General features: G+C 47.2%; 2 protein-coding genes across 4 annotated transcripts in view; one reads left to right on the top strand and one right to left on the bottom strand.

Annotated features, from left to right (window-relative positions):
* RTF2 (replication termination factor 2) overlaps nt 1–21,244 on the top strand; it is a 40,284-nt gene that overhangs the window by 11,258 nt on the left and 7,782 nt on the right. The window lies entirely within an intron of this gene.
* LOC123799366 (putative beta-1,3-galactosyl-O-glycosyl-glycoprotein beta-1,6-N-acetylglucosaminyltransferase 7) lies at nt 195–19,255 on the bottom strand. Of its 2 annotated transcripts, XM_045808426.2 has the most exons (4): nt 18,380–19,255; nt 11,629–12,657; nt 10,580–10,675; nt 195–7,452 (listed from the first exon to the last, which is right to left on the bottom strand). In XM_045808426.2, exons 2-4 carry the CDS (start codon nt 12,596–12,598, stop codon nt 7,229–7,231), a joined length of 1,290 nt encoding a protein of 429 aa, XP_045664382.2. In that variant the 5' UTR covers nt 12,599–12,657; nt 18,380–19,255; the 3' UTR covers nt 195–7,228. The 2 variants fall into 2 exon arrangements, with proteins under 2 accessions (XP_045664382.2, XP_045664384.2); XM_045808428.2 differs by lacking the exon at nt 18,380–19,255 and having other exon boundaries at nt 11,629–12,769.

The following is a 21,244-nucleotide window of genomic DNA, read 5'->3' as shown; positions in this document are numbered from 1 at the left end:
CCTTGCTGCTAAGCCTCCTTCCCCATTCCCTGGGCACCTTGTTATCCCACTGATCTCATCAGAATGTAATTGGTAGTTACGTCATGGTTTCCCCACTGGACTGGGTCAATTGTGTTTTTTCCTTTTTTTTTTTTTTTTCTGTAAGAATTTATTTATTTTTGAGTAGCTTTCATAACAAAATTAAGAGGAAAGTAAGGGATTTCCTCTATTCCTTCTGTGCCCCCCACCCCCCGACAGCCTCTCCCATTATCAATGTCCCCACTGGGGGTGGGGGGGTACATTTGTTACAACTGATAAACCTACATCGATACACCATCACCCCAGATCTCTTAAGGTTCCCTTGGTGGTGTACGTTCTGTGGGTTTGGACAAATGTATAATGACAGGTATCCAGCATCATAGCGTCATCCAGAGTATTTTCGCTGCGCTCACAATCGTCTGTGCTCCACCGTGAGTGTTGGAGAGCAAGGAGCAAGGCTTGTCCGCCTCTCACCTGCAGAGCATGTCGCAGGTCCTTGGTCAGTGCTCACACAGGGGGGCAAACACTTGTAGGCGCTCACTTGTGCAGCTCACAGGACGGAAATGCTGATGGCCTTGCTTTCACGGTGGCGCTAGCGCAGACCCAGACATTTGTCTCTGGTGTTCTGTTGGCCACGGAAAAGCTACCATTTGGTTTGATGTCATGGATGCCAACAGGTCCTGATTGTGTTTTCTCCCATATTGACTCTGCTTGGATTTCATTGGGCCCCTCATCCTGCTTCTCCCTGTTGTGAGCTGTTCTTTCATTCAGCAACTTTCACGGAACACCTGTGAGGGTGTCTTAAGCATGGTACGGTGGGACAGCCTGGGGGATAAGATTGATACAGCCCCTGCTTCATGGAACCCACAGTCCAGTTGGAGAGGTGCTAATGCTGGGAAGGAAACACAGGGTGATGTCCCAGAGGGGGAGAGGCTGCTGTAGTGGCAAGGGGTGCTGCTTTGATATTTATGGCAGGAGTATAAAGTGAACGTTTAAAGTAAATTTAAGTAAAATTAGAAGCAATGGGCATGTTTACAGAAATACATCAAGACACTGATGGTAGGTCAGCAGGGATGCCTGAGGCTCTGGGACATGCCACAAGTGGTGGCGGTAGGATGTGGGTGAGGGTGGTGGAAGAGGAGAAGGCTGTTGAGAAGAGGAGGAGGGAGAGGAGCACTTGCCACACCAGAAGGAGAAAGTGGCCCAGGCGGCCTGCTGAGACGGAACTGCAATGTGAGGTGTCGTCCTCACGTGGGCAGGGCGGGGTGTGCAAGCAGGGAGAGAGGCCTGGGAAGTGAGTCGGACAGGATGGTGGAAACTTCGAGGGCCAGCCCAAGGAGCAGGTCCAGGTGGGTGTGCACTGAGGAGCCGTTGACGCCTGTGGGAGCGTAAATGCGTGGGCCATGCAGGATGCCCAAATGTTGGGGCCGAACAGGAGGAGGAATTTGGCAGCAGGTTTGCTCAGGGCTCCTGTGGGAGGAGCACCGTAGGAGCCGGCTCGTGGCTGGCCTGGGGCTCCTTCGGGCAGGAGGGGAACCCTGTATACATTGTGTTCAGGGGTGTGTGTGTGTGTGTGTGTGTGTGTGTGTGTGTGTGTTTCCCCACATAATATGGAAGGTATTGTTTATGTGTTAGACACATTTGCAAATACATTCTGGAAGTCTGCTTGAAAGAAAAGAAATATGAGAAGGTGGGAAATAAAGCTGAAATTTATCAGAGAAGCCAAATACCCTAAATCAGTGGTTCCCAAACCAGGCTGCACGGTAGGCTCTCCACAGTAACATAAGTTCCCATTCCCCGTCTCAGACCCCCTAAGTCTGAATCTTCACAGTTGGGGTAGAGCCGCATGGAATCCTGCTTTTAAGAGTTCCCAGAATGATTCCAGCAGGCAGCCAGGCGTGGGGACTGACTGATCCAAAGCAGCCAGACTTGCATTTTCTTCTGCCCATGATGTTGACCACCCCTCAGATGGCATGAAGCTGCCCTTTGCATAGGCTGACCTCGCATATCCATTAGTGACCGTGTTAACAAGCTGGCAGCAAAACAGGACTGTCTGCCCAGAGCTCTACAGAGAAGTTGATTTTAGGTCATGGAAATACAGCATTGCAAGGGAAGTCTGAAACCTTTTTTTGGTACTTGAGAAGTTTCACTGGACGCTAGTGAACTTTGAAATGTCAGCACCTTGAGCACTTCAAGGGAAGGGAAGGAAGCAGGTGGAAAGGGGAACTGAGGGCAGCAGGGTTGCACAAGGGGAGCAGAGGGCAGGTGAGAACCAAGAGCACTAGCTCTTTCTGTCTCATGAGGGCAGCTGCCATGGCTGTCGAAACCTCCAGCAGGCAGGACAGGATGCTGGCTGTCCTCCAGGAATACCTCAGGGAGAGAATTTTCAGAAAAATAAATCTGTTGCCAGAAGAGCAAGATAATGAGCACGTTTAACTTACAGGATTCACGTAAAAAATGGCCTTTGCAGAGCTAGACTGAATACTGCACGTATTAGTTTGCTAATACTGGCTGCCATAAGAAGGCAGCAGAAAGTGGGTAACTGCACAGAAATTTACTCACAGTTCTTGAGGCGTGAAGTCCGAAATCGCAGTATTGGCAGGTTTGGTTCCTTCTAAGGGCTGTGAGATGGCCATCTTCTTCCTGCGTGTTTTCATATGGTTTTCTCTCTATGGAGTCTCTCTCTGTGTCCAAATTTCCCCTTTTTGTAAGGACACCAGTCATTGGAGTAGGGCCCACCCCAGTGACTGCATGTTACCTATGTCTACAGCGATCTGATTTCCGGGAAGGTCACATTCTGACATACTGAGGACTAGAACTTCAAATTTTTGGTAGGGGACACAGTCAGTGTATAACACTGTACAATTTAGAAAATCATAGATCATGGGACAGTCAGTGGCTCACTTGAGTGGGAGTCATTCATCCACATAACCAACCCTTAGAGCCTGGTATGTGTCAGCTCTGGGTCACACACCGGTGCTGGCTTGAGACTATCGCTTCTTTGGGCTTCAGATTCTAATATGTAAAATGAAGGATTGTAGTAAATTCTTAGACACTTTCCTTTTAGATCCAGATTCCAAACAATGACATTTTAAAATAATAAATGACAAATGTATGTACTGCTATCAGGAATCAAACTCCTGCTTTTAATTTAAAGTCTCTAAAGTGTAGGAAGACTAAGCGTATCAGGCACGGTTGACTAACTGGTATGACCCACAGCCCTTACGTTCCAGTGGCTAATGCAGTGAAAGTTCCTGGTCGGGCAGCTTTCTTCCAAGGGAAACTCAAGGACTCGGGCTCCTGCTGCCTTATGGCTCAGACCTGCTCTGGGGTTTGGAGTGTTCTGCACTCAGCCGACTGGTGGGAACAGCGCAGGGAGCATACAGAGTAGGAGGTTTTTGTGGGCCAGGCTGGGAGACAGTGCTCATCACTTCTGCTCCCGTTCTGTTGTCCATCCCTCAGTCATGTGGCCACACCGACCTGCAGGGAAGCCTGGGAAGGGTCCTAGAGCTGGACGCCCAGGAAGAAGGGAACACCAGCCATTTCTGCCAAAAGGAAGAGTCAGGTGCAGCTCCAGGAACTCAGTGCGTCAGGGAAATGTCAAGGAAGTGAGATGAAGCCCCAGCATCAAAGTCTAATACAAATACTTTTGGTTTTGTAAGTAATGTCTGAAATTTAGAGAAACCAGTGTCGTAAGAATAACTCAGGAACCTCAGGGATAGTTAGGGTGTACGTTTTCTCTACTTTTCACTCTGTAGTTTCCTATACATTTGGTTTTTCAGTTCACTAGAAGAGACTCAAGGGTTTGAGGTCGCTCCGGTTGTGTGCTCTGAAACACACGGTGTACGCGCTTGATTTCCATAAATAGGGTCCAAAGAGATGTAGTTGCTAGGTTTGTTCGTTTGTTTGTTTTCACTATAAACACGTTACTAGCCAAAAAATTAATTGTATTCCCCAATTATAATTCCCCAAATTAATTGTCTTCTTCCCTTCTTGTAATAAAGAAACACATTGGAGTAATTACAGTTTGCCAGATAAACGGTGTGCTTGTTACTCAAAGCATGAGCCACGGTCTTGCAATAGTGGCATCGCCTGGGAGGTTTTTTGTTTTTCTCTTTTGAAGAAACACAGACTCCTGGGTCCCTGTCCAGATCTGTGGAATCAAAATCTGCATTTTAACAAGATCCTCTGCCCCCGCCCCAGCCATGGGGATTTGCATGTGCTATAAAGTTCGAGAATCCCTAAGTTAGGTGTTAGAGTTGTGACCAGTAGCATTTGACTTGCCACTGACTTCATTTAGTTAGGGTTTGTGGTCATCGAGGAGGGCGTGTGGATATTTTAAAGTCAGAAGTGAAACAAAAATTTACAATCATGCTGGTTCTTTTTTTTTTGAGTAATCTCTATGCCCAGTGTGGGGCTTGAACTCTCACCACCTCAGGCTCGAGCGTCACGTGTTCCACTGACTGAGCCAGCCAGGTACCACTTTTTTTGCTGTCTTTTCGTGGGGAGGTGGAATGGAAAGGGGAGAAAATGTTAGGGAAAGGGGTGCCTTCAAAAGTGGTCTGCGAGGGGTGCCTGGGTGGCTCAGTTGTTAAGCGTCTGCCTTCGGCTCAGGGCGTGATCCTGGTGTTCTGGGATCGAGCCCCACATCAGGCTCCTCCACTGGGAGCCTGCTTCTTCCTCTCCCACTCCCCCTGCTTGTGTTACCTCTCTCGCTGGCTGTCTCTCTCTCTGTCAAATAAATAAATAAAATCTTTAAAAAATATATTTAAAAAAACAAAAACAAAACAAAACAAAAAGTGGTCTGCAAATGCTGAGTTTTTTTCAGGCTCTGACCTCTTTCGGGGAATTTTAGCTTTCTGCCGTCTTCATGGTCTTTGGAAGTATTAAGACTCAGGGAATTGCATAACATGCAGGATAGGCAGCTTGAACTTCCTCACGTGTTAGAGAGATCTAATAGAAAAATTAAACAGTAGCGTCTACATTGAGCGAGAAGGTTCTGCTCCCAAAAAGGGAAATTATCTCAAGATCCCGATTCATGTGTCACCTTTAAGAGACAGTGTGTAGTGGTATATTTCAGACGTTCTTTTTGCATGTGATTTAATTGTGTTCTTACAAAGGAACACAGTGAGAGTCTGACTCAGAGTAGAGCGAACAGCAGTTTCTCGTTGGTTCTAACGCCGGCGAAGACTGCTGCTTTATGTTGGCCTCGCTGGCCTGTCCCAGCCTTGGTGGCTGCCTGGCTGTCAGCCTCTGCTCCCATTGTTTCCCCCAGCACTCCACTAAAACCCAGCGTGTCCTTCCCTGAATCTCCTCCTGCTTCCTTCCACCATGCCTTTGAGTTACTTACCATTATTTTATCTTTACTGGAATGATTTGTTAAGGTGGCTTCTTCTGTTACGTCTGATCCCTTGGAGGGCGGCTCTGTGTTTGAGTTCGTTTCTTTGTATGAGGTGAGGTGGTGTAGTGAAGGCTTGGACTCTGCAGCCGCACTGCCTGCTTAGGTCCAAATCCCAGCTCCACCTCCTTAGCCGTGTCGTCCTGGAAAGTCCCACTGTTGCCCTGTGCCTCAGTTTCCTCATCTGTGAGATGAGTCAGACATCTAAGTGCTTCATCCTCATGGCACATCCGGTAAGTAGATGCCCGGATTAGACCCTTCCACAGCACTGTGGCTGTTGAATGAACATTGAAACGTACAGTCGACATTGAAACAAAACGAAGGCAGCTTGTGTTGCAAGTAACTTGAAAAGATATGTTTGTTTGTTTGTTTGTTTGTTTAATGGGTTTTGCCCTTAACTTGCTAGTAGTTGTTATAAAATTTAGAGGACACCATTGTGGTGAATTTGAACTTTCGGAATGTAGCTCACATCCGTGAGCACCGTGTTTGCCTATAAAAATTAGCGTAGAAAAGCAGAGCTTTGCTGTTGTGGGGCTCTTGGCGTTCTTGCCGACAGTTTTAACATTTTCAGTGTGTGCTTTCCTTGGAATTAGGTGTCTAGGTGGGAGAAATGTTTGTTGGAACGGTGGTTTTAATGTTCTGTGGTTACTTAATTTGATCTGTGGGACCTGCTTTCAGAGCCTCTTTTCCTTCTGGAAAGCTTTGTGCTTTCCAGGGGCTATTTGCATTGACTGAGTGGATTTGATTTCATTGCAAAGCTGCAGTTTACTGAGGCTTTGGACTCTGCTTTTGAATTATACGTTTATTTTTTTAGTGTCTTCTCCCGTGGTTCCTGCTTTTCCTTTATTTTTAGTAGTTTCGTGTTGTGCCGCTTCATAGTAGCACGTTCTCAGTCTTGTACGACGCCACAAACTATTTTAGAGAAAGAGAATATAGAGAAAGTCCTCAACAGAATGAGGAAAAAGCCATGGACTGTTTAGAGACCCAAATCTGTGAGTAGAGAGAATTAAGATCGTTCCTGCCAGTGCTGTTCCGTATGGTAACCACCAGCCACATGTGACTATTTGAATTTCAGTTCAGTAAATTTTTTTAAAATAAAGATTAAAATTCACCTAATCAGTCACACTGTCTACCTTTCGAATGCCCCGAAGCCCCCTGTGGTTGTGGTTGTGGTCATGGTTGTGGTCATCGGTATGGGGCAGCCCAGACGTGGCACGTAGCCATCGGGACAGACGGTACTGTTAGTGCCACGAGACTAGGGAAACGTAGGGCAACCTTTTTAAGAAAGCGTGTTTCAACTCTGGGTTCGTTTTCATTTTACCCAAAGGAAGTAGACAGTCTGTGTTTTTCTAGGTTTGCCGGAACAGAGTGGGTGGTCCGCAGCCAGAGAGCGCTGTGCAGAGAAGCAGAGTCATTTCCAGTGCGAGTTTGTTCTTTATTAGAACCTCATACACAATAGTATCTTAGAAATCAGATGTGTTCTTAGCTAACTTGAGTCAGGATCTAGTGGGGGGGGTTGGCTTGCAGCCCCTGTTTACGGAAGCAGTCAGCCGTCCAGCTGGCCGGTCGGGGGGCCACCAGCAGTACCTTGAGTCACTTTTCCTCCCGTGATCTCTTCCTCAAGGCTAGAAAAGTGGCCTGTGGTTAATAGGAACGGCTTGTCAACAGCATGTTTCTAAATCCATCTGACGACTAGCTTGTCTCAGGGAATCCCTTCTCATTCTTTCTTCTTTGGCTGAAAGCTCTCTTGTTACTTACAAGTCCGGGAACAGGCGGCCCTGGTAAGAAAGCAGACAGTGCGCAGCTTCTGGCTCAGCGGCTCCGCCTCCCGTTGAAGTGACTGTCCCGTGGGAAACGCCAGTGTGGCTCCACGGGAGCCTCTGCCTGTCGCAGCGCCCGCAGCCGGTGCCGCCGCTCCAGGCACGTCACCACCAGAGGGTCTGTCGAGTCGAATGTGTTGGCAAACAAAGAAGGCGACCGAATGATCCACGGCAGGTCCCCTGGTCCATACACGCAGCTCTCGTGGTCGTAGCGGCCTGTAGAAAGAAGCACAAAAACCTGCCGCCTTTGTGTCCTCGTCAGTTTACGGTCACACACAAAAAGGGACAGCTCTCCGAGGTCATCTGTAAAGGCCCCTGCTTCACGCGAGCGCAGGCCGGACCTGACTTCCCGGATCGCTCCGACAGGGGCTTCTGTGTTGGGTTTTGAATCAGTGGGGACGGGGATGTTCTCGTTCTATCAGTGGTCTCTGGCATGTTGAATGGCTGCTTTAAGGGAATGCTGTGGAATGTTCGTTAGTCATGAACACACGAGGGAGGTGTAATAGCACTCATTTGCCGGGCCCACTCTAAATTCTGTGTTAGGTTCCACGAACTTTGTTCTCCGTGTTTGCGGGTAGATCACAAGAATCGCAGCGGTGGTAACAGGTCCTCGCTGCCGTCCGTTCTCACTCTTGCAGAGTGAGCGTGTGATGTAAATGGAAGGAATTTAATTGGAATGATAGAATCTAGTGCTCATTCCTTCCAGATGAACTCAGTAGCACGTCCATGTGCCTGCCGCTGTGCTCGGCACTTCCTTCTCTGTCACCCTCCCGCCAACGCCGTGCGGTGGCTCCCATTACCCCCTTCGGTTCACAGAGAAGCGAGCGCTCCGTTGGCGTGTGAGGGAAAGGTCTACCCATTTTGGAGACCTTGCTCTCTGCCCAGCTCTGCCCTGCTTTTCCCTCCACACCAACCCCGTCATCCTACTTCTGAAAACCTATCTGAGGGAAATATTATAGGAAAGGGGTGGGACTGCACGCACAGAATCATCCAGTGTTGTTTGTGAGACTGGAAAAAGGCGGAAAGAACGTTCCCTTAGTGAGCAGGCCTTCATTCGGTTAAGGGCCAAGCAGCTCTGTGAGCGGGGTGAGCGCTCCGTAAGTGGTAACTGTCGTCGTGATTGAAATCTTTCTGATAGACACTCTTGGTACAGTGTCAGAGTCTCAGAATTACACTTCAGCCCTTGAGAAGTCTGAATATGAGACAAGCAGTCCGAAAAACTTAAGAGTGAAAAGAAAATCAGCTGCCCCTTGATTGTAACTGGATGGTTCTGTCATTTGCACACATGAGTTTGAGCCGAAAGGGGACGCAAGCGAATGAAAAGTCCTGAGTCAGGTTCGTGCTGTTTTGATGATTACAAATAAACTCTTTGTTGCTGATAACAACAGGGTGACTGTCACTCTGTCAGCTCATCCAGTGGAGGGGCACCGGCCAGTGGCACCTGGTTTGAGACCCGGCTCTGCCACTTCCTGTGCCACTTCCTGTGACATGGGGAGTGACCTCACTCCTCAGAGCCTGGGGTTCCTCCTCTGTAAAGTGTGAACGTGATCGTTAACAACAGAGTCACTGTGAGGACTGACTGCAGGCCCAGAGCCGGACTCTGGAAGGGGGCAGGGTCTGCCACACTCCCCGCCAGCGCTTGGCCTAAGGCAGGGGCCAGAACTGCTTTACTAGTAGACGGTTTGCTCTGGAGTGAGCCATGGCAAGAACTTTCTGAAGTGTTTACTTTGGGGCAATGATGATCTTTATTAAGATTCACAGTAATTGGACTTTTTGGCAAACATTGAAATATTCAGGTTGTCACTCAAAGGATTCTGAATCATTATTATTGATAGCAACAGCCTTTCATGACTTCTTGTACTGTGAGTGAATCATGTTTTCAGGACGAATCTGAGCCCCCGACCCCCACCCGAACATTTATTGACCAGTCTTGTCAACCCCAGTGCATAATGGCAACAAGCACCTGCTTTCTAAAGAAAGGTCAAGGTTGCAACTTAGCCTGTTGCTTGACTGTCACCCTCTTACTGCGTGAATAGCTCCTTCATTGAATCCTGGCTAAAATATTAAAAATAACTAGAAAATTCTTCCAGCCCTTCCGACCCGGTACCTGTCAGGAGGGCGGCTGCGCACATGGCAGTAGGAGTTGCTCGTCTTTGAATTACTCTGGTGTTAGGTTTTACACTTTTCATTTGTCTGCAACCTGTTTCTTTTAGGTCAGTCTTTTAAACAGCTTGAAAACTGGGTGACCCCGGTTGCTGTCTGGTCTCCTGTAACTCAAGCCCGAGGACCACACACACATGCACGATAAGGAGAGGGGGTTGTATCTGCGCCGTAGCTCCCGCCGTGGCTGGGAAGCCGCGTGTGGACGGAAAGGGCAGGCCAGATTCCCTCGGACAGAGGATGCTGTGCCCCCGGCCGCCTGCATGCACGTCTGCTCTGCTCTTCCTGCCTTCTCTGTCCCACATGGTTGGCGGCCCCATAAAGGTCGGACACCTCGTTTTCCTTTCCGTGCGGGCTCCCAGAGCATTTGCAACTCTCCCTATTGGACTTGTAAACATCGCTCTGTGACCGTTGGCCTCCATCTTCTCCCCGAGACCGTCTGCTCCTCTCGGGCAGCCATCCGACCCTGGACTTCAGGTGGGTGGGGAGAGCCGGTGCCGCCCAGAGAGTGTTAGGCCTGAACAGCGTGACAGGAACCCAGTTCCGGTCCTGCCACTCCCTAGGCACTTCCCCCCGAGACTGTGGTGCCTGAGAACCTGCAGTCAGCCAGTGATGTCCCCGCCTGTCCAGCAAAGGGGGACACTGCCCTCCACACCCCAGGTCTTGCTTTTCTGTAATGTCCTGGTAACTAAAACCTCTGGGACACCAGACAAGAATTCATAGCTCCCAGGGAGAGTCTCCTGAGAGTAAAAAGCAAAAAGACCTTCCTTCAGCAAGAACTACTTAAGAACCCGCTCTGGAGCACACACCTGTTACTCACGCGTCTGTCCTGGTAGAGACCCAGGGAGACACAGAGCCTTTTTTAATAAATGTTGGGTTTGAATTCTAGGAGCAGATGGAAGAAACCAGCTAGCTTGCATATTTTTATCTTAAAGCATTTAAAGTTGCAGCCTGGTTTTGTATTCACTTTGTGAGTATTTATCAACCCAAGTACTTATGATTTGTGCACTTTTCTGTCTAGGTATTATAATTAAATAAGTTTTTAAAAAATTGACCCCATGGAATGGAACCTCACTCATCCCATCCCTCCTTGCTAACGATCATCTCGCGATATCACCCCGGCAGCGGTTGCAGAGTTTTTGTCAGATGGGAAGGCTTGCTTTTGGTTTGGTTCGATTTTTACCTTTACATCCATCGTGAACACTTCCCTCCTCGTGTCTCCACTTCACAGCTCGAACGTTTCCCTCCCAGCCGGCGTCTGGTGTGGCTCCCGGGGCATCTGGGGGGGAAGCAGAACAGGCATTGCGGCGTGGGCAGCTCCTCGGCCCTGTGCTCCCACTTCTTCTGTGCCGGCCCTTCCCCTTCCTCCACGGGCAGGAGTCCGGGAGACAGGAGGGGTGGAGGGAAGGTCCAGCCTCAGTCCGAGTGTTGGGCTGTGGTCTGATGAAGGGTTAACGCTTTGGGGGCGGGTGGGGAGCGCCGCACTGGCCTTGTGTTCCGGCGCTGTGTTTCGCTTCCATCCCTTTCACATCCCCGGTAACTCATGGAATGCCTACAATGAGCCCTGGGCCTGATGATGCTGGGTTTCTTGGGATTGTGTTTTCCCCGTGATAGCCCTCTGAGGGGATTCGAAAATAGGATTTTTAGTGGATGGGAGAGATTATAAGAAGATCCTAACCGGTTTCTGCTAAATTCAGTGTTTGCACTGTCATCTGGACCCATTAGCTTAGCTGTTTGAACTTGAGGCCACATCCCCTACCGGAGCCAGTCAGCTTTATGCAAAGAGAAGAGAAGTCCACTTAAAGAAGGACATGAGATCTCCCTCTGCCTCTCAGGGAGCCTATCAGAGGTATCGTATCTGCCACCCAAAATATTACTACCTTTAATATTTCCTTGTTAAAGAGCCCCTAGCATAATGTCTGGCACTAGTAGGTAGGCTGTAGTATGTAATGACTGAACGAAGAAGTTTCTGAAGATTCGTGCTCAGATGCTGGTAGGACTTCTTTCCGGAGAGGGAATAAAAGCAGCCGGGCTGGTTTGGGAACATGGCGCACTATCAGCAAACTTCAGACCCCTAAACCGAAGACCCTCCCATACTCCTCACGTGGAAGGTCCTGCAAAATGCAGAGCTGTTTCCCGAGCCATAGTAAAGTAGAGAGTGTTCACTCAAGAGTGAACTTCTCCTGTTGTTGCCTCTGATCTGAACAGACTCTCATCCTGGATTGTTCTTACCTCTCAGCCGGTTCAGAGTCACCCAGTAATGTCGTTCCGGGCTCTGGATGTCTTTGGACCACCGAAGCATGTCTTTTGCGCGGGTGTCAGTCAGTACAAACTCTACAAACTTCCTCGTGAGGACATAGTAAGCGCTCCCAAAATAAATTGTTAAGTTATGGGGCGGTTTGTCCTTGAATCTTTTATTTGGAGATATGCAGATATTTCCTTCAGGGGTGGATTCAGGATGGCTTTCGCTGGTCTTGGATTTCGTGTTTGGTGGCTGCATTACTCCAGGAGTGATGTTTTTGTCATTCCATTTGCTTCTGATGTAGTGTATGATTTCTTTATTGGTTTTGATTGGAAAATCCTGTCCACAAAGGTTAATGACATAGTTCCATTGAAATTTGGAATGGACCAGATCTTTCATACAATTAATATCTGCCTGGAGTTTTGTAAAGCCCGTGTAGGCCACTCTTGCTCTCTTTGATGAAATAAAAATATTTTCAAAACAGTCAACCAGGGTTTGCACAACAGTCTTATACTTCTTCGGGGCCTTTTCATCGACATGAATACAGTAAACGTTTTGAGGCACATAAATAGCTCTGAGAAGCTGCACAAACATCGCCAGCTCCTTATGAATTGTTATAATATATGCCAGAGAGAAATTGCCCTCTTCTGCAGACAAGGGTCTGGTTATGAAACGCAGCTCCCGGGAAATCCTAGAGCAGTTTCCTGGGGTGTGTAAATGAGCAAGAATTTGAGAACCGTGAGGGTTTTTGCAAAATCTTGCAATTTGGAGGGCGGCCCCTTTCCCTTCAAATAAAGCTGAACACAGTTCATCGGGGTAAAAGCCACATTCCACTACTGCTGGGTAGGGGGGCTCCTCCTCTGTTTCCTCAGGGGTCGGATTCCGTAAATAAAGAAGAACGAAGATGCAGATGGCCACGCACACGAGGAGCCCGGGCTTCGTAGCTCGCAGCTGGCTCATGGTTTGGGCTCCCAGGGCCTTCGCGTCACCATGGCTTGAAATGTTTTCCTTTAAGCTTCCTAGGTGAACAAGAGGGAGAATTTAGGGTGTGGCAGCCCTCCCCCAACCTGCAGCTTGACCGAAGGGCACGTATTTCAGGTGTGTAACGTGCTCCGTTTTTCTCTACGCACACGCCCGCGAAAGCATCAGCACAGTCACCACGACAAGCATTCCCCTCCCCCCTGAAAGTATCCTCAGGCCCCTTTTACTCCATCCTCCCTCCACCCTGTCTCTGGGCAATTTCTGATGCTCTGTCCATCACTGGATTTGCTGGCACGTTCTGTAACTTTATAGAAATGGAGGCCTACACTGTGTGCTCTTTGCCTGGCATGTTAGACTTAGGGTCCTGATTCTGAGATTCCATCCACACCATTGTGTTTATCACCGTCCCTGCCTTCTTGCTGCTAGCAGGATTCCATCACGTGGGCATGCCACGGTTCATCTTTCCACCTGTTGTGGACATTGAGATAGTTTCCGGTTTTAGGAGATTACTAGACAGTATAAGCATTCATGCACAAGTCTTTGGCCCTTTGTTTTTGTTTTTGTATTTCAGTAGCTTCATTGAAAGTTATAGCCCTTAGCACCAAAACATGGTGGTGGTTGGTTAGGTCACCTCTACCGACTCAGATAACACTGATGTATTCAAATTATTGAAATATAGATCAGCCTTTGGGAAAACGGAAAAGTTATCCACAGGTCATGTTTACAAAAGTACAAGATATACCATGGGTCTGTGGTTTATTTTCCAGTGCTTATTTACCCGTAACATGATGTCACAATTGGGCACAGCCATCCCGGACGGACTCAGGCAGCCCATTGCACTGAATAGCCATTTGCAATACTGGTGATGCTGGAGATCTCCTAACATTCCCTGACGTAATAGAAAATCGCGACGACTACTTCAGCAAGCTCACAGTCAGGACGTTTGCGTCCAAGACTTTGTTTTGGCACAGTAGAGGCAGTCAGTGAAGTCTATGCTCTTCTTTAAACACAATTCTAAATTAAGAGCAATGGCAGTTTTACAAAAACAGCCCTTAGTGTAAAAACTTCTGGAATGTTAAATGAGCAGGTTTCCAGGGTGGTGGTAATAGGGCCTATGTTTTTGTTTCTCTGGGGGTAAATACCTAACAGTGAAACTGCCAGCTGTTTCCCAAGGAGGTCGTACCATTTTACATTCCCACCAGCGGCGTAGGAGAGTTCCAGTCCCTTACAGCCTCACCAGCACTTGGTGTACTCGGACTCATTATCTTAACCACTCTGATCGGTGTGTGGTGATCATTCGTTGTGGTTTTACTTTGCATTTCCCTGATGAGCATATTTTCATGTGTTACTGCCCTTACCTTGGCAGGTTAAAAAAAACAAAACAAAACCCTCAAATATTTATTTTGGACATAGATGCTGTCCTGTTCTGCATTATTCAGAGTTCATTTTATGCTGTTATTCTGTGTCATGTTACAACTCTTTCCAGTAGAGGAAGCAACAAATCAAAAGAAGTTTTATGATCGCAGAATTTGGCTTGTTGACTTGAGTTTATGATTATTTTTAGAGAAGGGTTCACTAATTAAAAACAAGATATCTTTATGTAATAAAATTATTTAATAATGAGTTGCCTTTCTGGAGCCCTACAGAAATGCATGGATAGGTTTAGCAGGAGCAAAGGTGACCAAAAGCATTTTGATTAATTAATTATTAACGCATGAAGACATCATCACCTTTGAAATTTAGGAAGAAGTCTGATCAGGTCAAATAGCTATTACGTTAGTAACGACTTTTTTCTTGTTTACAAATCCCTGACTCCTGGTTTCCATAAAAAGTCATATCATTGCCTATTTAAAAAGCCCATTTGCTTTTGAGCAGCATTCTAGCTCACATTGACATTGGCTCCTTGCCCATCTGTGTCATTATTACAAATGCCATTTGGATGAAGCTGGACTAGGCAGCCTTTTGAGCTCTTCTTGTGTTCTTCAACTGTGAGCCAGTAAAAGCTGTAAATGCTGATTGCGGGTTGTGAATTTAAAAAAATGGATTTATTTTCCTCGTATAGTTTCTTTTTACCCATCCCACTTCAAAAATAAAAAAGCAGTCACTGCCCAAATATGCCATGCTACAGCGTTCTGTGCCAGGTCGGTAAACGCTTGAGGATAGCCCCAAACATGAAACGTAATGGCATTGTTCTAAAGACATTTTTATAAATTATGTAGTACTTTTTATAAACACAAAAACTCACCGTAATGAACACATTTTCCTATCTGGTCTGTAAGATAAACAAAACCTAGAAATTTAGCAAGAAGGAAATACCTTCTTGAATTTAAAATCAAGCTTTTCACTACTTTTACACGTTTTGGTTAAAGGGCACCCATCTGCCATAGTTTGTTGCATTTTCTCCTGTGTTACCGCTGCAGTGTGGGAAGGAGGTTTTGGAGGTTTTTTGGCTTGTCCTCTTTGGTTTTGTTTCTAGGCTTGTGATCAAAGTAGAAGATTCTGGTTTCATCATAGGAACGTTGTTAGCCCCACTTCACCAACAGATCACACCCCATGTAAACTCTGGCTCTGCCACAGGGAATTGGATCTTTTCAGTAGTTTGTAATAATTAAATGAGGACAAGTCCCGTGTGTAATCCGCTGTCCTTCAGGGTAATCCCTGGGCTAAGTGTTTTCTCTCTCTCCTATGGAGACAGGCGTGTGAACTGGGCTGTGTTCATCTGCCGCCTTTCTGCCTCTGATTCTGGCCTCACACCTGCCCGGTTACACCTTCCTTCCAGCTCGGCTTTCCTCTGTGATGGAGAGGTCGGTGTGCTCTAGAATGCCACCTGCCGTGGGGACCGGGGTCACCGGCACTTGAGCTTCCTTGTCGTTGCTTCAACACAAGCTCATGCAGGCAGGCAGGCAGGCCCGCCTCGTAAGTGAAGCCTCTGGAGGCCCCGGCGCTGCCGTAGCTCTTGCTGTCGCTTTAACACAACAGCTAGTGGGTCCTGTGGAAATCCCCGCGGGCATCGCGTCTTCGGGGCTGGCCGCTCGTTCCTCTTTAAGTGGGGGTGTGTGCCATTTTCAGTTTTGCAAACATTTCCAAGCCTTGATTCTTGGTGACTTGTTGTGGTTTTGTCTATAATGTAAACTCGACTTTTGTTGCCATAATGAAAATGTAATTATTAAACAGGTGACTTTTCTACCACTGAACTAATTTCCAAAACATGTAAGTGGTATTTTTCAAGTGTGGGGAATACACAGCTCATTAAGAAGTGTGGTCTTACTGATTTTTGGACCCTTTTTTCCCTCCATAAAAAGTATATTTTAAAATTTTATTTTACAGAAAGGGGCACCTGGGTGGCTCAGGCAGTTGAGCGTCTGCCTTCGGCTCAGGTCATGATCCCGGGGTCCTGGGATCGAGCCCCGTGTCAGGCTTCCCTGCTCAGTGGGGAGTTTGCTTCTCCCTCTGCCCCCCCCACCTTATGCACATGCACTCACTGTCCCTCTCTCTCTCTCTTTCTCAAATATATAAATAAAATCTTTTTTAAAAAATAAAGGTTTTAGAAAGACTGGCAGTTATCCTTGTATTTTATGGAGCAGATATGAAGTGCGTTTGACCAGACCAGACCCATTTTTACTATTCCAGTATCTTGTTTCCTCACGTGTTGCTGGAGTCACACATCTTTCCTGAAACTATTATTTTGTGTGTGAGTGAGCGCATTCTAAGTCTCTTTTTATGTGCTGTCAGTTACTGAAATTACCTTTCCTGGGCCTTATACACCCTGATAATCTTTTAGTCCCTCCATCACTGCAGCCTTTGGGAGGCGGAATCAGTGAATATGTTCAGTGTACAAATAGTTGCCAAACAAGGAGTAATGTTCTGAAGATCATAGATTCAGTCGACTGAAGACATACCACATCCAAGAGATAGTGGAGAGTCTCTTTCAGTAGAAATAATTACCGAAGTTGTGGTTAGGGATGGGGTTTAAGTTTTTTTCCTTTTTATAGCATTATAATCTATATAATAGCAGAAATGATTTTCAGTTAATAGTTGTCAAAATGGACTTGTTTTGCTTTTTATGTTTTTGCCCAAGCGTATGATACTATTGAAGAGTTGTTTCAAAACACATGACTCCCCTAATTATTAGACCAACTGAGTATGTTTTTCTTCTCTTCTTCTTTATCCAGCCACAGTGCCCCCCCTTCGCCACCCCCTGGCAAACCTTAACAGCCAGAAACAGAAGTTGGCAGCATGGGTTTGGCATCGTGTGTTACCACTAGAACACTTTCTTTAAAGGCAATCATTTTTAATTTGTTGGGATGGGATTCGTTATAAAGACTTTCCAGGGGAATTGACAACATCCTATATTCTGACTTTTTGCTGAATCTTTTATACTTTTTTTTTTTTTACACAAAGGTAGTTTCTGTGTGTAAACAGACAATGAATGGGCATCTTTAAAGATGAACTTAAAATACTTTGCCATATGTTCTAGAATATTACTGTTTTAGAGCATTAACATTAGCTTGCCCAGATGAAACAATTTAGTGTCCATTTTCTGGACTGAAGTTGGGGTGTATGATGGTCCCGGCCCCATAGGAACACCGGGACGGGTGTTCGGGAGTGGGTGGATGTGAGTTTCCCTACTGAGCCTGGCCAGGGGAGGGACCCAGCTTGAGCAGGACTGGGGTGTTAGTGTCGATCCCCAAGACCGTGAATGTCAATGCTCTCCATTTACTGTAGGTTTGTCCTAAAAAAGTCACTCCAGCCACAGCAATGAAAATTTGATGCCTCTTATTTTTGTGGTCTCTGGGCTCAGAACGATACCCACAGGTTAAAACATTTGGTTTTCTTGAACTCTTTCTGTTTATAATGTGAGACTAATTTTGAATTCAAGCACTGTCCAGCTGTCCAGCAAAACAGACGTCTTAGTCACAGCATGTATACATTTTTCAGCCACTCCAGTATGAAGAGGAAAACTTCAGTGTGATATCCTACTCAAAACCACCACAACAAAAATAGCATGTGTGTGATTGGCACAAAGAGAGGACTGAGGACTTGGATGTGGCCTTGAGGCTGACTTGGTTATTATCTGTCGTGTGAGGAAGGAGCAGCTGGTGGCATTTTAAATTAAAAAATCTGGGGCGCCTGGGTGGCTCAGTCGTTAAGCGTCTGCCTTCGGCTAAGGGCGTCATCCCGGAGTTCTGGGATCGAGCCCCACGTCAGGCTCCTCCACTGGAGGCCTGCTTCTCCCTTTCCCACTCCCCCTGCTTGTGTTCCCTCTCTTGCTGGCTGTCTCTATCTCTGTCAAATGAAAAAATAAAATCTTAAAAAAAAAATCTAATCTCGGGCTGCTGGGTGGCTCAGTCCGTTAAGTGTCTGCCTTTGGCTCAGGTCATGATCCCAGGGTCCTGGGATCAAGCCCTGCATCAGGCTCCTTGCTCATCGGGGAGCCTGCTTCTCCCTCTCCCTCTCCCCCTGCTTGTGCTCTCTCTCTCTCTCTGTCTGTCAAATAAATAAATAAAAATCTTAAAAAAAAAAATTCTAGTCTCAAACTTGAAAATATTCCCTTTTATTTTCTTTGGCTGAAACGAAAACCCGAAGGCTGGTTTTGAGAGAAAAAGATGCCTGCGACATCTGCATTAAAAAATATTGCTGGCTTTCCAATATTTGTGTTTTAAAACTATAAAGGAGGCAAAGAAAAACATTTTATTTTAATACGTGCACCTGCTCCGTCTCTGCCCCTCCCGACCTGGGCGTACTTAAGGAAGCACTTACCAGAAGCTGCTGCTCAGGTGCCGGGGGGCGGAATGCTGGCCGAGGCCGTGCCAGCCGGGTTTTTCTCTCCCATCGGTGCTTCTCTTCCCGTGGCTTCCGCTGAAATCACATGAATGGAGTTGTTTGGCCAGTTTTGTTACCCTTTCATCCCTGGAGGATTTTATTCTTGTTGGTCCTGACCCGTAGATTGAAAAATAGTGGCTTCTCAGTATTTCTCCAGGACTAGATCACTGCCTTACAAAACGCAACAGGACGGCAGCCTGGCCCAGATGAAGGGCAGCAGAGTGGTCTGGTGTTCTGAAGCCTGGATAGGGTCCTGGCGGTCGTGGGGCAAAGTCTATAAATGCTTTTAAAAATCAGAGGCCAGATGTGGTTATCTGACCCTTTTTCATTAAAGGGATAAATAATAAAAGTCCTTTAAAAATCGTGTTTGCTTCCTAAATAGCATTCAGAACAATCCAAACGTTTCAGCATGGCTCTCCAGAGGGCCTGAGTTCAGGGACGCAGGGGAGCTGTGCCCGGCCTGGCGCTGCGGGGCTCTGCCAGGGGCGGGGCGGGGCCAGGGCCCGTGGCTGAGCTGGCCTCGCTGCCCCACCGCCAGCAACTCTAACCTTCTGTTGTTCTCCGCGGCTGGATGCTTGTAATCTTCCCTTCTTTGCCTTCTCTGGCTTACAAGCTTCCCTCACTTGCTGTCTCTTCGGGTTTCCCACAGACCGATCTAAGAATCGTGGAGCCAAGAGACAGGAGTCACACGCCGGGGAGACTTCTCCTCACGCAGGTGTCCAGGCACCTGAGCTTGGCATTTAGTCAGATGAGTGCAGTTTCGCTTCGCCTGCTCGCAGGTGGCTTGTGCCTGTGGCCCTTCTGCCGAATAGGTGTCGCTGTTGCCATAGAAAGGTTTCTTAATTGGGCAGATAAAGTCGAGTCTCTTGAAGCTCCCGGGGTTGCGGCATGGCTGTGTGTGGCATGTGTGCTTTTTTATAAAAACAGATTCGTGCCGCCTGTCAGTGGTGAGACCTTGTATGTTTGTAGGGAGATCTTCATGTGCCAGGAGTTGAGGTTTATCGGGCAAGAATCAGGAAAGGAAAGGCCGCTGGCCGCTGGTGAAGTCCTGCTGCAGCTGTGTCCCCTGTACCTTGAGTGCTTGTCAGGAAGGTCAGCCCGTGGGTGCTGGGTGCTCGTGAGCCGGGCCCTTCGTGGTAGCACGCCCCGAGGGGATAAGAATTGGTGCTGGAATGTCCACAATAGCTAAATCGTGGAAGGAGCCGAGATGCCCTTCAACAGATGACTGGATTAAGAAGTTGTGGTCCATATATACAATGGAATATTACTCAGCTATCAGAAAGAACGAGTTCTCAACATTTGCTACAACATGGACGGCACTGGAGGAGATAATGCTAAGTGAAATAAGTCAAGCAGAGAAAGACAACTATCATATGATTTCTCTCATCTATGGAACATAAGAACTAGGATGATCAGTAGGGGAAGAAAGGGATAAAGAAAGGGGGGGGTAATCAGAAGGGGGAATGAAACATGAGAGACTATGGACTATGAGAAACAAACTGAGGACTTCAGAGGGGAGGGGGGTGGGGGAAAGGGATAGACCGGTGATGGGTAGTAAGGAGGGCACGTATTGCATGGTGCACTGGGTGTTATACACAACTAATGAATCATCGAGCCTTACATCGGAAACCGGGGATGTACTGTATGGTGACTAACATAATATAATAAAAAATCATTAAAAATAAAATAAAATAAAATAAAATAAAATCAAGCCTCCAGAAAAAAAAAAAAAAAAGAATTGGTGCTGGATTTCACCTGGGACCTCACATCCTGAACCTGGAAGGAGGAAGATTCTCTAAGCCAAAAAGCAGTGGAAGAGATAGCTGAGAACGTAGAGTGGCCTGCATACAGCTTTACACTTCCGTAGCTCAAAGGGAAATACAGAATAACACACGGGAGGAATTGCGATAAATGGACCAAAGGTCAATAGGCCTAATGTATCAGATTATACAGAGTGGTTAAAGTAAAACTTTTTGAATGAAGATCCTAATAAATAGGGGCGCCTGGGGGGCTCAGTCGGTTAAGCATCTGCCTTCAGCTCAGGTCGTGATCTTGGGGTGCTGGGATTGAGCCCTGTGTGGGGCTCCGTGCTCAGCAAGGAATCTGCTTCTCCCTGTCCCTCCCCCTACTGCGCCCGCTCATGCTCGCTCTCACTTTCTCTCAAACAAATCTTAAAAAAAAAAAATCCTAATAAAGTAGACCTACAGCATATACGCATGATGTGCGAGAGAGGCCGTAGGAATGCAGTGGGGCCTTTTGTTTCTTAAAGCCATAAAGGAGCTATCTTCTTTAACCTTTTCGATCACGTAAGTGTTTGTGTTTCTTCAAATTATTTGGTGTGATGGGCACTCTTACATGTGGTCGGGAGTGTGAAGTTCATACGACCTTTCAGGGGAACTGTTTGGATTTAAAATTTTATTCCCTTTCATCCTGGTTTGAAATATCTCTTCGGGCTGTCTTCATCCACGCATATGGCACTTACTTCCTGGTGCCCACTGTGAGCAGGACCCTGGGCTTAGCCCTGGGCCACCGCCGAGGCGGGTGACGACCAGTCCGTCCCTCTTGGAGCTTACAGTGTGACAGAGGAAAGCACCATTGTAAAAGCACACACAGGTACACGTTTATTTCCTGCGTGCCACGAAGTACTACGCGGGAAACAGGCAGGTCCCACAGGTGGGACCCCGGGGTGTGAGATGCGTGCCGTTGGGTGTTCGTGCAGATAGTGTCTGCGAGAACAGAGCGTGCGAAACCGCTCTTCCATTTGTCTGTGATACAGGCCTACAGTAGAGCAGCCTGTTACTG

The sequence above is a fragment of the Ursus americanus genome, chromosome 22 (assembly GCF_024610735.1).
Source record: "Ursus americanus isolate L20-20 chromosome 22, mUrsAme1.1.p, whole genome shotgun sequence".
Taxonomy (NCBI): Eukaryota; Metazoa; Chordata; class Mammalia; order Carnivora; family Ursidae; genus Ursus; species Ursus americanus.
Note: the sequence above shows the minus strand (reverse complement) of the source record. Positions and strands in the feature narration are given on the sequence as shown.